The 17,486-nt window shown below is 43.6% G+C and overlaps 1 protein-coding gene across 2 annotated transcripts; it reads right to left on the reverse strand.

The window, feature by feature from the left end:
- Positions 1-1,406: 1,406 nt before the first annotated feature.
- Positions 1,407-14,715, reverse strand: pde11al (phosphodiesterase 11a, like). Of its 2 annotated transcripts, none has more exons than XM_053887617.1 (20): positions 13,765-14,715; positions 12,007-12,165; positions 10,179-10,268; positions 9,970-10,110; positions 9,840-9,904; positions 9,415-9,535; positions 8,577-8,652; positions 8,445-8,512; positions 8,287-8,379; positions 7,365-7,415; positions 6,825-6,971; positions 6,648-6,755; positions 5,878-5,987; positions 5,729-5,819; positions 5,237-5,337; positions 5,009-5,086; positions 4,861-4,924; positions 3,970-4,044; positions 3,517-3,600; positions 1,407-3,449 (listed from the first exon to the last, which is right to left on the reverse strand). In XM_053887617.1, the coding sequence occupies exons 1-20, from the start codon at positions 14,536-14,538 to the stop codon at positions 3,207-3,209; spliced, it is 2,739 nt and encodes a 912-aa protein (XP_053743592.1). In that variant the 5' UTR covers positions 14,539-14,715; the 3' UTR covers positions 1,407-3,206. The 2 variants fall into 2 exon arrangements, with proteins under 2 accessions (XP_053743592.1, XP_053743591.1); XM_053887616.1 differs by having other exon boundaries at positions 9,415-9,538.
- Between the last annotated feature and the right edge of the window lie 2,771 nt (positions 14,716-17,486).

Consider the following 17,486-nt stretch of genomic DNA (forward strand, 5'->3'; position numbering starts at 1 on the left):
GTTTGCAAGCTGCATCTAATAGTACGGCCTCCGTAAATAAGTCAGCGTATATTCAGCCATAACAACACTAGCTAGTTTGCATCTTGGATCCTAGTTCATCGTCACAATGATACACTGTTCCAGCAGTGATGTTAAATATGTATGATCGTAATGACGGTATTGAGAGGAGCTTTAATATTTAAACATCGCATTAGCGCTGCTACACCGGCTGCTATTAAACTTCTCTAAATGTTTTCGAACTAACACTGTCAATGTATTTGTTAGCTCATGAGGTCACTGCGAGTTCAGAGCATGTCTCTCAGTCTCCGCTGGGCGCTTTTATCCGGACTCACCTGGCCAAAGTGACTCCGATTTGAGCACCTGCTTCTTTGCCTGAGTCGAAAGCAAAGCTGTAATAGTTTTCATTTTTGTCATCAGTTACCTTTAATTCAATTTTAGACTGGATACGGCAGTTTTATTCATGATTTTTTTGGGGAAAATACTTTTAGTTTAGTTTTATTATTTACCTGCACCTTTCCGACTGCTGTCATAAAACCGGCGGAGCCAAAATAATGATCATCTCAAAGCGCCCAGAGCAGAACACAGTCAATCCCAGCTAAATTATAGATTAAGGCTCAGCTCTGGCGCCAACGTGTGGCCGGAAAATGCTCGTGCAGCCTCACCTCGACGCCTTATGGAGATCCACATCAAACGCTCTCTGTGGAAGTGTAAAAGAGACTGTATGAATATGGAAACATCCTCTCCACAATGCGCTCTCAGTTTTGTTTCGCCGGATGAGTTAACCTTTAGCATCTCCGCAGCGAGATAGTGTAGCTCTCGACAGTCATCTTTTATTCACGGGAGCTTTGGACCAGCTTTGTTCTCAGCTCTGCAATGAATCGGAACCAACAGGTCCGGATGGGCTCGGTCTCAAACAATAAAGTAGATCATCGGCAAAGATGCTTCGCTCGGGTTCCACATCCACAGTACTGCATGTATGTTTATTGAATGAAAAATGATTTAACATAGTTTTCGACCTTTCCTGAGAGAAAACATTCTTCACATGCTTCATCTGGTCTGTACATATTTCTCACTATGTTGCCATGGCAACCTCTAATGCAATCGAGCAGCTGCTCGCCTGAGTTTTGATTCATTAAAGAAGCTTCTTCACAAATACACATCACATTCCTTACACGTCAGGAGTTTTAGTATCGGAATATTGTGAAGGATGGACACCTGTGGTCGGTTGTTTGGGTAGTAACCTCAGTTCAAATGAGTGGAAGCTCAGTAATGCATGAGAGACTCAGAGGAGAGTGGTAGTACGACGTTGATAAATGAAGCACATGAGGATTAAAACATCACAGTATTTTATTCACAAAATACAGGCAGCGGTATTTACAGTACTGCATTTTTTTATCGTGTAACTTTCCTTCTCTTCTTGAGTTTTGTGAGGAGTACAAATTTTTCAGAAACAAAATACCAGTCGTTTGACATAAATATAGTTTTCAGTGTCTGAAAAAAATACCTTTCATAGAGGCGGCGACCATGTGAAAATAGAAATCTTCGTCTGCGCGGGACAGAAGCGCAGCAGCAACGTTCCCATCATGCAAAGCAAATCTCATTGGGCAATAAAGGTTTTCAGTTCCAACATGCATTTCTCACGGTAATCCAAATAACCAGCATGCGATTCAGTCCGAGAAAGAAAACGCATGGAGAGTCAACAAAGTAAACGGACACTCTTAAACTCTTTAAACAAGCAGCAAAGAGCTTCAAAATACAAACAGGAATTTTCAGATGCTTCCACTATTGGAGAAATGACAGCAAAGATTTTCATTTGATGCTTAATGTTTTGGAAAGGTGAACATTGGATTTGCCACTGGCTAACAGTGCTGTTGGCTCTATAGCAGTGAACAAGTCAACAATGCCAATAACAACAAATCTTCGAAAACAAACAGCATAAATACAGATTATGGCTGTCTAGCATACATATTTATTGAGGAGTTTATTATTGTTATTGTTAATGAGGAGAATCTTATTTATGTTCCCTCATCTATGTATTTATTTCTCTTTTTGTGTGCTAAATATTTATTCCTCCACGCATTTATATTGTGTTATTAATTTCCCCAATTCTGTAAATAATTTCTGTTTATTTCACAATTTCTGTTTTGAATATACTTCATTTGTTTCTCGATTAATTTATGTCCACATTTTCACAACTATATATTTATTTATTTCAAAATTTCCTATGCGATTCTTTTGTTGTTAATATTTATACACCATTATATTAGACACAATTATATTTCTTTTTTTAATCATTTATTATCTATATTCTGTATATTCAGGTGCTCCTTCATTAATATTTTTCATTTATTTGAAAAATAAGAGGTTGTGCATTGATTTTATTTTTTGTTATCCCACTGCAAAGCACTTGAACTTTAATGTTTGAAACACAAAAAGAAGGAAAAATCTCAGATAATACTTCAGTAGAAGAAATACTTCAATAAACAGAAGACAGCAAATAAAATGCCAAAGAAATAAACTAAATAAATGATGCTCTGAGGAAACCATCACAAAAGCACACATGCCCACACTGCAGCACCAGTAACAACCAAAAACACATTTTTAAGAGGTACAGTTTTGCCTGACTCAGAAAAATAGCATTTGATGCCGATTAGAACATATTAGCTTTTGTACTTTTTTAAATGAAGTGTTGCAAAAATCTTGGGAATTAAAGTATTTTTGTGTAACGTTGAGTTGTGTTGAGACATGACACACACACATGCACTGCGTCGAGATGTGTTCATGGCTAAGTTGATCAAAAGGCTCAGTTCAGCTGCAAATGTCAGGAACCACCTCATGCTGCAGCGACATGCAGACGAGGTAAGACATCAGTGAGTGACATTCAGGAACACCGTCATGCTCCAGTCTACATTCAGGAGGGCGACTTGCCGAGACTGAGATCTTCACAGTGAATATCTGTATTCAAGGCGTCTTCATGGGTCACTTCAGGTCCCGAAACAAACAGTGATCACAACTTTGGTTTGGTTGCTAATAGTGGATAAAAAGCTTTTGAGGAATTCAGTAGAAATGTAGAAACTGCCCTTCGAAAGGGCCGACCCCTGAATCTGACTCAGTCTGGGAAAGATGTGCGGTTTGAACTGTAAACTGTCATGTATCCCTTCACGGGCGTGTCATCACAGGACTGGGTCAAATCCCAAGTCTTGAGCTTACTTCTTCTGGACACTTTCTTTCTTGTTGTCTCCGATGAGCACATCCTGACTGGACTTGGATTCACGTGTGCCGTCCTTTGGCTGGACTGTGAGATCAGGATTGGGGGACTCACGACTTGACCTTGACTCAGACGCGCGTCGAGATTGTTGATAAGAGGAGCACAGTTCCTGCCACTTCCTCCGGTTGGCGTCGATCCCGTCGACCATGGGCTGGAGCTTCCTGTTCAGCTTGAACAGTGACTGTGAAACACACCGGAGAACGATGCTCGCTGTCATATTCTCTGAGAGCCGTGAGGAACTGAGGTACCTGGTAAAGAGGCTTGCAGATGCCATCGATCCATTCCAGCTGTAGGACTGGTAACTCATCTTTGCGATTTCGGTCAAAAATGGCCTACAGAGAGAGTCAACACCTTTTTCAAAAATACACTTGATCCTAACTTCACGTGTTGTTTTAAGATACAAACCGAACCATAGGCCCAGTGTATTTAGAAAAGTCTGGACACTTCCTGTTTGGGCAGCAAACATTCAAACCTGATGTGAACAAGCTTGGGAAAAGTGCCTTTTCCCCATTTTGGGAAGATTAAAACCATTCTCTAAAGATTGGCCACATAAAATGACTTGACGGGCTGTATTTGGCCCCTAGGCCTTGAGTTTGACACATGATGTAAGGGGCCCTTTCCCTGATGTTTTGAAACATGCAGCCAAATACACAGGTGGTTGGACAGTTAGAGAAGCAAACATCTTCTGTTGAAGTTCTCACCGCTGGCGTCATCTTCAGTTCCGACCTCTCTCTGTCGCCTTGCTCAAAGAACTCACTGGTCACCAGCTCTGCAACCTGACAAACAAAATGTTTTGCATCTTTGTTGAAAATATTTCTCTTGCATCGCTGAAACATTTGGTCAAATATTCTGTGCACAACACGCCGGCGATCAATAATTCATCACTAACGTGATTAATCGCCGCCTCAACCAATCAGCTTGCTTTCTCTGTCAGAAATATTATGGTTAAATATTCAGTGCTTTTCTGATTAAAATTTCATGACTCATCTGGTTGTTGGAGATTTGTTCCTCATGCGGTCTCCAGTCATTACTCACATTTTTGTGTACCGCTTTGTACGACTGCTCGCAACAGTTCTGGCTGCGCTCATTTGGCTTTTTAGCACTCTGATTTCCTCAAACAGCAAGGTCGCTGGTTGTGAATCTTAGACGCTCCAGGGACACACAACCATGGCTTGCAAGGATTTCGATGGATCCCAGCAATGAACAGATGTATCTCAAGCAGGGATACATTTTCCCTTACTTATGGTCTTATTTCCAAATTACGCTGCACATTACAAGACTTTCATTTGTGGCACTGCACAACCTAAAGTGTCTTTTTCTCACATAATTCCATGGAACTCCTTTTGAAAGAATAATACGCAGCGTCACAAGCAGTGAGAAACTCTCATCATCTGTCAGAGACGTGGAGGAGAGCTACCACCTCTTGCATAAGGGGGTATGGTTGGGATACTTGGGAGAGGGATCCGTGGGAGTTTCTTAAGTTGCCATCACCATACAAATGCCTTTGTGCCGAAGCAGCTGAGCGGTTTCCCCCTTGTTTCTTCAGGTAAAGCCAATGAAACAACAATAATGCAGTCGGTGTTAGGATCAACCTGTTTGGAAATCTTCCAGGGTCTCGTGACGGCGCCCAGGTCACAGGCTGTCATCAGCATCGACCTGTCCATAGAGACGTTGTCTTATTAGCCTTTGCTTAACACAATTGATCACAGCACATGCGTGTTTTTATGAATAATTGACCACCTGAGGATTTCTCTGTGTCCTTCATCCGTCCAGCTGAATTCTCCAGATAGAGCGCACTCGAAAAACTTGCTCCTGCGCCTTTGAAAATGACAGCAACAGATGAATATGTTCGGCAGAGTCGACCATCAACCTCAGTGTCCTAATCTAGTGATTTTATAAGGGAGGAATTGTGGGAGAGTTGGAGGAGCTACTGTATCTAAGGGCCATGGAGCTGAAGGTTTTACTCACTCGAAGTGCAGCGTCAGGTCTGTGGAGAGAATGGCCTGCTTCAACAGTTGCATCATGTTGCTGTACTCTTTGGAGCAGAGGTTGGCGAAGATGTTGTGACCCTGTGTGAATAAGAAATCACATGGAAAAGAAGGCCAGGATTTGTCCTTTTTAGCCGATGCATCGGTAAAGTCATCGCTCAGTGTCAAATGAAGTCCTTGTTATAATGACCTATAGACTTTCCACCACGTTTTTTTTTCCCTTTTTTTTCAGACAAATCAATACAGAATCTAGTTGGCGGTGATTTGAGCGACTTGCTGATGAAATCTTTAGGTGTTTTCTCAGGAGGCTGTGGAAAAACCAGTGAGAGACTTCAGGGTTCAGCGGACATGACAGGCTTTTATTATGCAGTAGCTGCATGCTACCTGCTCCTGTGTGTGAACTGCTCGAGCTACGAAAGTGCAATGAAAACAAAACATGGCTCACTTCATCGCTCCACTCAAATGGTCTTACCTCACTTTGGAGGATCATCACCGCGTGATTGAAATGATGATGTTCCAGAGTCGCTGAAGTGCCGTAGAGCAAGGCCAGTGCCGAGCCAGTCCTGCAAGCCACATGGTAAATAACATGCCTACAAATCCGATCGGTGAGGTTCTACTCACTTGGCTTGGAAGGCGTTGTTGGTGCCACGGTGGTCCAGGTCATGACACAGACACCCGACCATCAGAGCCAAAATCTCAGCATCTGATAACACGTCCTGGAAGCTGGCAGTCTGAGAGGATCAGAAGTTTTACAGCAAAAGAAAGTTCTGACATGAACGCTAGTGTTTCATCAGCACATTTATTATTGATTCTTTGGCCCGGTCGATCCTGTTTCTCCTCTCGTCTTCATGGTGATTTCATTCCAGCAATATATTCCAGAAAATATTTCCATTTCTCAATTAATATATTCACCAGTTGATTCTAAGGTTTTCATTAATGCATGTACTTTATCGGTGTGAAGGAACTGTAGTCATGGAAACAAGCTCTTTGAATCTGTCACAAAACATCCTTTCATGCTGTACTTCAGAGAGAAAGAAGACACAGTTGAGGAGGGCTTTAACCCATTATGGAATCCCAGCTGCACACATGGTTGAACTGCACTGCGAGATCACATGTTCTTACAATGACTTCACTTCAAGTTGTTGTAACACAAACTGATCTGTAGATGGTGCTGTTTCACGCTTTTAATCTAATATAAAATCACGTTTTTAAAATACTGCCAACAGTCAAACACTAACCGTTGTTTTACAATTATAGTTATAATGCGATATGCAATATTAAACAAAAATCGTATTTGTCCAATTCCCTGATTTGAGTATGTGTAACATTTATGACGCCTCATTCACATCCACAGATGCTTTTATTTTCGCACCTGCCCCCCTCAGACTCACTGTGATCATGACGAACATGCACTGGGACACGTTGAACGCGTGTCTCCAGTTGTGATAAGCAACAGTTCTGTAGTTCTTCCTCACAGTGAGCAGCCAGCGGCACAGCACCTGTCGAAAGTCCGACACAGAGACATCAGTGTGTGCGTTGAACGGTGGTGAGCCGGCGCTTTAGCGTACCTCATAGTCGATTTTGAACTTTTGGACGACCCCAAGCTCCAAGAACATTCGCAGCGATGCTGTGATCATGGCGTCGTTGTCCAAAGAGAAGTCGTTGAAGTGAAACTCATCAATGCCCAGCTCGCTGCTCAAGGGGATCTTGGCTGCCTGTGAGAGCAGAAGGTCGCCAGGGAAACTTGGTCATCCATCCACGGATGGTGCAGGGTCACAGTGAAGAGGCGCAGACTTCCCTCTCACCACGAACATCTTTGTTCTTAAGGGGATCAACCAGATGTTCCCACAATGAGTGAGTCTCCCTCATGGCTGAGCTTCTCATCTCTGTTCTGTGCAAGGTCCGCTGGAATGTACCCGTGTGCTACTGAAACATCACACCGTCTGTGACCAGAGTCCGGCCAAAATTGTAGGTGATAAATTGGACTTATTTCCACGGCCATTACTGCCTTTGTCAGAGTCTGGGGAGAGGGAAGTCTGTGTCTTGTGATGCCCCGAACCCGATGAGGATATTGGTGGATGAATACATTTTATTGGTACAAAATTTACCTTCAGTCTGTCCACTTCCACTTTGGAGCAGGTTGCATGGTAGGACAACATCTAAAAGTTTTCAAAGTGTGAGAAAGAAATTAGAAAACAAGAGAGACCACCAAGCTGCTCATTTCCACGCACACTGTGATTTTTTATACTCACTATTATTGCCCTACTTTAATTTTATTTAAAAACATCACTGACTGCAATCAACAAAGTCAGACAGCAGGTGGCAGTAAAGGCTCACAAACACATCGCACACATACAGGAGGTGCTAAGAATAGCTGAAAACAAACCAGTGTGTAAATCTAAATGAGCTTCCAGTGAAATACAACCTGAAAGTTGTATTTAATATTTTCCTCCGCGGCTAACTGAACTTTTTTTTTTCCAAGACTCTGGTGTAATCTCGCGACCCATTCTCAACCAGACTGCGTTTATGACTCTGAGATTCCTGAAACTCATTTCGCGCTTAAAGACCCCATCAGAGGGTATTTGTGCATCAGTTGTGTTTGATGTGAGCAGACTGGCACGTGTGTGTGTGTCATGAATTAATAAAGCTCCACTGAAATATTGATGGTGGAGAAGCAGAAACATGTTTACTGAGGATAATGTGAGAATTCGGGTTAGACGCCGGCCAGTGGAGCAGGAGACAGATGGAGACGCCAACGAACAAGCGTAAAGATTATCTTTAATGAACGGCACACTTCCAGGGGACGTGTTTGATTTTAGCTCGGTGTGTCAGTCTGTTAATGTGCTGTTTATTATTGGAGCGATGTATCGAGCGCTGAAGCCAGTCGCTAGTTAGGTATACACATTAATGATTAACACAGAACCAGAATATAGTCATCCTTCACCTCATCATCTGTGCAAGGCGTCCGCAGTAGCAGGGATTGACTAAGCATTCCAGAGTGACTGATGGAAAAAACGAATGCACGCTCACATCTAAAGCCACCGACTGTTTGGCCCAGGTCTTCTTCACTTGATTGTACATCATTGTGTTGTTGATCCCGAGTCCGCAGAATATCACAAACGCCTTCAAGGACACAAACAAAAGACTTAAAAGACTGTTTATCTTTTAAGAAAGACATCAAATCGTACCTCAAAAAGTCTCTGGTCAGCATCGTTGAAGGTTTTCCTGTCCAGGCGGTTCAGGATTTGTGCCACTCCTGTTGGGAAAACACCAGACTGAGCTGTTTCAGAACTTTTATTTTTACCCTCAGAGGAACCTACCGATGATCTGGTGAGTTCTGTTCCAGATTGGGACGCACAACACAGACCTGATGTGAAATCCTGATGCTTGATCAGCCTGTGACGACACAGAGCAGGGGCCAGAATTTCAGTCCCAGTGTCCCTTAGTGTAAGTTATTGGCTGCATTAAAGGAATTGGAGGGCCAGATTTGGCCCCTCGCCTTGGGTTTGACACTAGCCGCAAATAGATGACACTGAAAGTTCCAGCTCATAGCAAGGCAACCCAACATTAAAGTGCTCAAACAACAAAATTAGCTTTGTAAGTTAATGTGGATGAGTTTTTTGGAGTTCACCGCGATACGTGGAAACAACTTCAAATCTTCATCAAAGTTTTGGCCTCATATTTATCTGAATATTTTCCATTCCATCAACAAATTCCATCATTGATGACTGTCACATCACTTTAACCTGGGAACAAAACATCGGCTGAGCTTGTGCGTTTGACTGGAGTACAGTCAATGACCACTCGGCGGAGACATTCCTGGAGAATAGCTCTTCAGCCCCTGTACTCGTGTGCGGCACTCCGGTTTCTTCCCACACTCCAAATACATACAAAGGTTGATTGATGACTCCAAATTACACTCAGGTGTGTTTGCATTAAGTGGCTCTCTGTCTGTTTGTGTCCTATGACCTTTTAAAAGCATTGCAACTGCAGATAATAAACACACTCCCTATAAGGATATTCAGGGTGTATTCACCACTTCATGCTGATCAAGTTTGACTCCTGAAGCTCGAAGCTCCATGATGCATCACATCAATGAAGCATCTGCTGATCTCCACCTCAGTAATTGAGTTTGGACTAGATGACTGATAAGCCCACCTCAGCATCAAAGCGGGGGTCCTGGCAGACGTCGCTGATGTTTACAGGAAGTCCAGTAGAAGCCACCAGCTCTGCGATGCTGTTATTGATCAGCCAGTCGGAGCATGAAAGCTTCTCCATGCTGCTGTAAACAACCAGAGAAATCACGTGTTTGTGGTCGACTGTTTCACCGGGGGAACGGCAAAATGCATGTTTACTTGGATGAGCTGTGAGTGCCTCATCTGGGTATGCGTAAGAATAGAAGTGTGGACTCCAATGAACGTGACAACACCATGTTTATGTGATTCTACATCAACATGTTATGGCTGCAAACACGAAATGTATTCAAAAACATACTTTGGATTTCATTTTATATGATGATGATGATGATGATGCTGATGGTGGTGAAGTGATGATGATTGATGAAGAACGCTTTGAGCGCTCACCTAATGTCTCGGTCCATGTTGCACAAAGGAGACATGAGCTCAAAAGTTTTGGAGAACTTCACCACCTACGGAGAAAGTCACGTGAGATGCTAGGAAGCGAGTCGTAGATATCTGCAGGCTAGGTCATCACCGGAGAGTCGATGTCCTCCAGCAGCAGCACTGAGCAGCGTTCACACTGCAGCAGGGTCAACGCTCGCTGCATGATCTTCCGGACAATCTTCTCCAGGTCCGTCTGCTCCTCAAACAGGTCATTCACCACCTCCAGGAGAGCCTTAATCACAATACCTCCACAGTCAACTGGATCGTTCAGACTGAAATGGTGAGCGAGGAAGTTCTCACCCGACTCCTCTCGTACTCCTTGCGCGACTCGGAAAACAGCTTGGCATTTGAGATGGATATTCCACAGAAGGGTAGATACATCTGCAGCACCTGGTTTCATGCAAACAATGAGTGAGTGGGGATGGATTCTTTGGCAATGAAGCATTGATTTTTGGAAAAAAAGGCACTGAAAACATCTCAGTTAACTGAAGATAGTTTGTAGCTTGGACATGAGTAATGAGATGCTGAGTCTTCACTCCTCTGTATGTTTAAAATAGCCATAGGTGTAGGTCAGACCTGGGCAAAGTGCGGCCCGGGGGCATTTGCAGCCCGATGCCTATATTTTCGTGGCCCGTTTGACGTCAGACTAAAACTATAACAAATTATTCTGCCTTCTTTGAGTCACTGCCACCACTTCAGCAGTAAATATAGCATGTTCTTGTTTTAAGACTAAAATTTTCTTCTTTTCTTTAGCCACTTTTCTTTTTTTTTGTTATACTGAATACTGAAAATAAATTTTGAAATAAATTGCCTTTTAATTTTTGAAAGCCTGGTCCATAGTTAATTTATATTCAAATTGAGTGCATATAAAATTAAATATTTCGAGACAAATATTTCCATCATCGCTTTCTTTCGTTTGATGGTGGCCCCTCACAACCGTAACAGTTTCTAATGTGGCCCTTTAGGAACTTTATTGTCCACCTCTGGTGTAGGGGAACTCATCCACTGCCCCCTTCAGGACACAGTGGTAGGTAGCAGCCGTGAATGATGACAGGATATTGCGATCAAATAAAGACAGCAAAGTGAAAGTAAAAATATAACAACATTTCTCTGATTAGGTAAGTCCATATGTGAAATTAGGTCGTTAAAAATGTTCTAATGTTTTATGGACTAACTTAAATATTCTTCTATTTTCATGTTTACCTTTGTACTGCTCTGATATTTTTGTTGTCAAATTACACACCAGTTTTCCTAAAGCATGATAAACCTTATTATCCCAAATATATTTTGCATTAAATTATATTTCATTTAAAATTCCAAAATATTTGTCCTAATTTCTTTCAGTTATTTCTCCAAATCAAAGCACATCTGAATGTGTCTTTTTTTGACAATATTTTAACTCTGTTTCCTTTGTTCCTTGAGTGTATAGTTACGAATAGAAATAAAATAAAATAACCAAGGAGCAGAATCAACTGTGGAGCACCATCATTGGAGGAGAGCATTTATTCTCCACACCACCACCAGACAGTCCGCTGTCATCTAGTTCATCTCATAACAGAAATGCATGTGATGCGACTGAACATCCCCTCCTTCCGCCCCCCAACTTCCTGACTTCTTTGATTGCCCAAAACTTCACACCAGGAATTGTTCAGTCAGCATCTTCCAAAGTGGCCGGTGTGGATTTGTGAGGACTGATGGTGGACAATTTTCATCTCTGCTTCCCTCCTAATGTGTCTGGGAGTTGCTGTGTAATATTTGGTCACAGTAAAACGTGAGGAAAGATATAGGTACTCATTAAGTGCGGAGCGGTGAATTTAGCTTTAATGCATTCTACTCAGCTCACTTTAAGTGCAACGACCAGGGAGCAGTCGAGAGTTTATCCTCCAAATGTGCGAGAGCGTATATTGCACAGCTTTTAATGTTCCACACTTGACTCGAGGCTGACCTCCAGTCTTCATTCCTCGGCTGTGTTGCCTCTGAGAGAACACTTTGCCCCTTCCACAGCCATTAAAAAGATTCACATTCTTTCTGTATCACTGCAGAGCAACGCGTGTGTTTGCTCATCCCAGAATCCAATCTTCTCTTCATACCTGAAATAATTCTTTAAAACTCACGTGGACCTGCTCACCTTCTCGTCGTCCTCGGTGAAGGGGGTGCCCATGGGGTTTTTGTTGATGGCTTGCACCACGCCGATGACCTCGCCGTCACTGTTGCAGATGGCCATGCAGAGGATCGACTGAGTCTTGTACCCTGTTAGCTTGTCGATCTCGTCGCTGAAGCGGTGGTCCTGGCAAGGACAAAAACCTATTCAGGTAGAGGACCTGGGCTGGGACATCATCATGTAGCAGTTGGAGACACTGGCTGAGAAGCAGCTTGTAGTGTCCTGAAGAAGATGCTGGAGGCAGTTCAAAACTAGGAGTCTGGGGAGCAGGCCTGCGCCTGACGTTACTCCCATATCCTAATTCCCTGGGCGTCATATCTGTTCACTCATTTCCAAACAAACATAAGACAGAACAAGAAAAAAACAACACCTTAAAGAAGCAAAAGATGCATGTGTAGATGAATGAAATTGGGTTATAAATAAAACATTAGCTTCGATTCTGTCGAGACATGCTGGTGGTTCTGATGGTCTGGCTTGATTTTGGACTTTAAACAAATATCCTCTTTGAGTCTGGTTGCCATGGTAATGGGCCATGGTGGATGTGGATTCCATTGGTTGAGCTCTTGTTTATTCCAGGACCTTGTTAAAAGGATTTATCCTGCGACCTTGCAACTGACTTAGCCTTGAAAACAAGCGCGCAGGAAGGTCACATTCGTCGCCGAGATCTATTAACTGATCGACAAAGGTGACCTTATTGGAATCTGTCTTCTGAAGTAGCTGCTGCTCCTTGGTTTTACACACTGCACCTTTAACGTGAGCCATTGAACTCAACATGCATGAGCTACAGTCGCACAACTTATCCTCCTCACGCACAGTCGCTCATCCTCTCTGTTGCAGCAGCAGACCTCGGGGGGGATCAGCATCACTCTCTTGCTTGAGGGTGTTACATAATATCTTGACAGCAACTGGTGTGATGCTGATGATGGACCAGTTTTGTTTCTCTCTGTGCAAACAACGCTCATCTGACATCATAAAGCTAATTACCCACACTTCCCTTTGGTTCCCCTGCACTGGTGCCTCTGATCTGAAGTCCTTCTCTGCGGAAAATAAGTGTCATTCATTTTCATGTTTTATATAAAACCATCAGCCTGTTTCCAATGAAATAATATCCAGAGATTGCAGCTAAAGTCCCCTTTAATTTGAGAGGTTTTTCCATGCCGCTTTGTGGAGCCCGGGATATTTTCAAGCTTCTTCACTTTCTGTTGCATGATATTGTGCCTCTATTGCGTAAGTTCATATCTGCTGCGTGTGGTTGATTCAACTTTTCTTGACTGTTTCTTCACCTTTCACCGTCAAGTTCCTTCTTTACATTTATTATCATTATTATCACAAGCTGCATCTTCCAGGAGGTGTTGCCACACTGGCCTTCTCATACCACTTCATGCTGTCGTTCTGTACTATTGGTGTTAAACTGCACACTGTCTTCAATGGTTTTCTTTACTCTCTGTGTAAAAACATTCTTTTCATTATCATCTGGCACTCTGCTGCAGAGCCAAAGAGCCGGTGCTCTTCAGTTTCAACTGAACACTTCCTCTTATACGGTGGTGACTCACAAAGCCTCCCCTGTCGGACTTTTAAAGGTTCTGTGGAAGTTGGCCAGCAGACTTCTACCAACTGAGTTGTGATGACTCGAGTCGAGCATTACTTACTTACTTAAAAAGTTGATATAACGGAAGGGTCTGGGACACAGCAAGAGGTCTCAAGATCATCTCCATTTTCATTTACCTCATAAGCGTTGGGGATGTTGACAGTCTCTCCATGCTCTGCCACGTACCCGATGATGCCCTTTCCCCAGGGCACCTGCACCTCGTTGGAGTTCAGGGTGTTGGATGAGGGTCTGACTGTGGTGCCCGAATGGACGTCAAAGAACTTGGAGACCAGAGTCCTCTTGTGCGCCGGACCCTCCACCAGGAACAGAGAACATCTGTCCGCGTCCACCAGAATGCACACGTTAATCAGGATTTTGTAGCTGAGGTTGGTCAGGTCCAGCTCGTTGGAGATGTCTTTTACTAGCTCCAAGAAGAACTCCCGCTCGTTGGTCTCCTTCAGCCGGTACTTGTAGTCGATGGCGCTGGATGCGTACTGGGGCACGTTGACTCTGGATTCCAGCAGCGCGCTGAGGATGTGCGCAGTGGTCGGTGGCAGAGAGCTGGCTTTACGCAGGAGCGCACGGCGCCTCATGCTGGACTGATCCTCGTGTTCGATCAAGCTGACGTGCTCGTCGTAGGTCCGGTGAGCGGTGGTGGCTTTGGAGCGGGCGAAGTTGCGCCGCAGCTCCATGTGGGATGATCTCCTCCGCAGACCGTCCGGGTTCGACGGCCAGAGAGGATCCCGGAGCGCGCCGCGTCTCTCCTCCGAGCCGGACACTTTGGAGGGCTGGTGAACCTTCAACCACCTGCCGATCTGGTCACACTTCGCCTTGCGGACTAAATACTCCTCAAAGAGATCCGGGTGGCAGTCCAAGAACGCTTCCACGTCGGAGAAGTCGAAGGTTGTCATGGTGAGAGATGATGCGCTCTGGACTCCGGAGATGGTCGCCGCAGCTCCGCGTCTCCTCACTCATCCCCGACTGGAGTCGCCAGTGTCAGAGCCAGGATTGACGAGGAGATCCACAGCTGTCGATCACCGGCGCGGAGGTGTGGAACAGCTCAGCGCATATCCATTCTCTCCCGATAAAGTGGAGGAGAAAACTGCAGGGCAGGCTTCTCTCTCGCTCTCTTTTATTCCCACTCCAGCTCCGTCTGCGAGCGGAACGCCAATCAAAAACCAATGGAGGCTTCTTTCACTTTTAGGCAGAGCACAATGAAGTGCACAAGAGCCGAGTCTGTTCAGAGGAGTCATTAATAAGTCATGTCGCCTGCTGAAAAAGTTTTTTGGTCATTTGAATGTGGATCGATTCAATAATAATCCTTCTAAAGGCTGAATGCTAATTTAATTAAGCATTTTTCAGTCGAACTTAATCTGAAAACAGAACTCATATTGCCTTTTCATAAAAAAGAAAATTATAATTTAAAGTCGCATTTCTAAAAATGTATCATCTCCAGCTATCTGTCATTCAAATTGAGGCCTGTGGGCCACAGGAGGCCATGAGAAAACTCTATCGTGGCCCAGATGGATACAAACACTCACACAAAAAAAAAAAACTATAAAAATTGAAGGCTTGAAAAACCAAAGGAAATAAGTATGTAATTTAGAAAGTGAATACAAGAAATTATTATAAAATAAAAATAAAATTATATAAAACACTGTTTTAGTGTTAATAGGTTAATTTGTTTATCTCCTTTAATCACACAAAAGCTGAGTAAACTCACAATTCTGAGAAAATTAAAGTCTTGCGTTGATAAAATCTTCCTTTATATTACATTTAGAACAAATTAAACAGTGACTAATTTGTAATTCATTACACGTTTATTGTGATTGAAGAGGAAAAGAAGCCCGGACACCTCTCTCCTGGCTTCTCTGGATGTGGAGGTGTTGCAATTTGGGCTCCTTGGCAGGAGGGAGTAGATCACCCAGCCAACCAAAAGCTTTGCCTTTTAGCTCAGCTCGTTGACTGAGGACGCTGCGTCAGTCGATCTCACGCTCCATCTATTCCTCACTATGGACCCAAAGATTAATCTAAAAAAAAAAAAAAAAAAAAACCAGTATATCTCATGGGAAACGGAAACTGGTCAAAGAACATTCAACTGAATAGCATTGGCAAAAAGTATGCCATTGATGGTGAATTTAAATAGCAGGACAATCATTCCTGAAAGTGTTAATTCTCCCTAAACCACCTCAGTGATACAGGAGTATGAAAAACTGAGCCACAGCTTTGGATGTTTAATGTTTTATTCATGAACGTATGTGATATCATGTAAGTTGGAATGCCTAGTTATGCAGTACATAGTAATATGGTGGAATGGTTGGATGCAGGGATGATAGGCAGATGCTGTGAAAGAGTGTGAGCTGCTCTTACTGCGGGAAGCTCAAGGACTTCTGGCTCTCAGCAGAATAAAATGTGGCTGAATTCACAGAGAGAGAATGTAAAATGAAAGAAAATTTGTCATTTTGACCACCATTTTTGCTCCTTTGACGCAGTTACACAACCTTTGGTCGAGTCATGTCACATGCAGACACACACGCGCGAGCATCACCTCCTCAGTGGAATGTGTTTTTCAAAGCATGAAAAGAATTTAATATTTTTCTGTGCCGTGTCCTTTGAGGTAAAAGTTCAGGGTTGCCTTCTACGCTTTACGCATTCAATCCGAAGCACACACACACATGCACTCACATTTTTCTACTTTGTGGGGACATAGTGAGGTTTCTCACTGACATGATGCTTTCGCCAGCTCCTCACCCTAAACCTAACCATCCAAAACAAATGGATAACCTTAACCAGGACTCTGAACCAAACTGAAACACAATTATAAGGACTCAGTTATTTTGTATTCATCCTCATACTGAGGCTTAAGATTGTGGGGTTCAGCCAAATGTCCCCACAAAGTCATACAGTCCTCACAAGTATAGTGTTTTGTCAGGAATTTGGTCCCCACAAAGTAGAATAACCAACTACACACACAGGCACACACTGTAGTGTCAGATAGATTTGACCTGTGGCCTTGATAAAAAGTTGTCATAATTTTACACTTGTGTAACGGTTACACAACACGTTGGACATTAAGGTCGTGTGCCTGCATGTGCATGTGTCTCTGTGTACTTCATCTGATAGCTGCATCTCGTACGTATGATGTTCGTATTTACACAACAACGTCGCAGCTATTGGATCTCAGCCAACGGGGTTACTCCAGGTCAACGCGGGCCCTGAGACCAACTTAATTTGTGCTTTGCGGAGCCCACTGCATCTTAAATAATCCACTGATGAAGGCTGGTGATTTATTACAAAGAAAAAATTCAATTTAGCATATTTCACTTGCTGGGCGGTGAAGTCCTCCGAGGCGGCGGCGGGATTTACTCGGACTATTGCTTGTGCGTGGTCACTCCGCGCCTCCCCATGAATATTGGAGCGATCACTGCAGAGCGCTGCATGTTTCTAATGCAGCAGCAGGATATCAGGACGGTGGCCTGCACCGCTGGGGCACAGCGAGGTAATTGGTTAGTGGACTCAAGTTAAGCCGCCTGACAGGACGCGGGGATTTTGCTTGGGATAAGGTCTCCAGAGATTCCCAATTAAAACCTGCAGAGTACAAAAGGCAGTGATGACCAACAAACAAAGCTTGGAAATGTGCCATCCATCGTCTGCAGAGCTTCTGCTGAAATGTTGCTCTCGATGAAATCACAACTTTCTCTAAGACGAGAAGCCATCTGGGAGAGATCCTGCCCACTTTCAGGAAAGCCTCTTGACTTGGAGCTAGTAAGGGCTAGGTCTCTATGCTGCGGCTGCTGCCCCCCTGTCCTGACCTTGGATAAGCAGTTCCAAAACCTCCCACAGAAAATACAAGATGGCA

The sequence above is a fragment of the Synchiropus splendidus genome, chromosome 15 (assembly GCF_027744825.2).
Source record: "Synchiropus splendidus isolate RoL2022-P1 chromosome 15, RoL_Sspl_1.0, whole genome shotgun sequence".
Lineage (NCBI taxonomy): Eukaryota > Metazoa > Chordata > Actinopteri > Syngnathiformes > Callionymidae > Synchiropus > Synchiropus splendidus.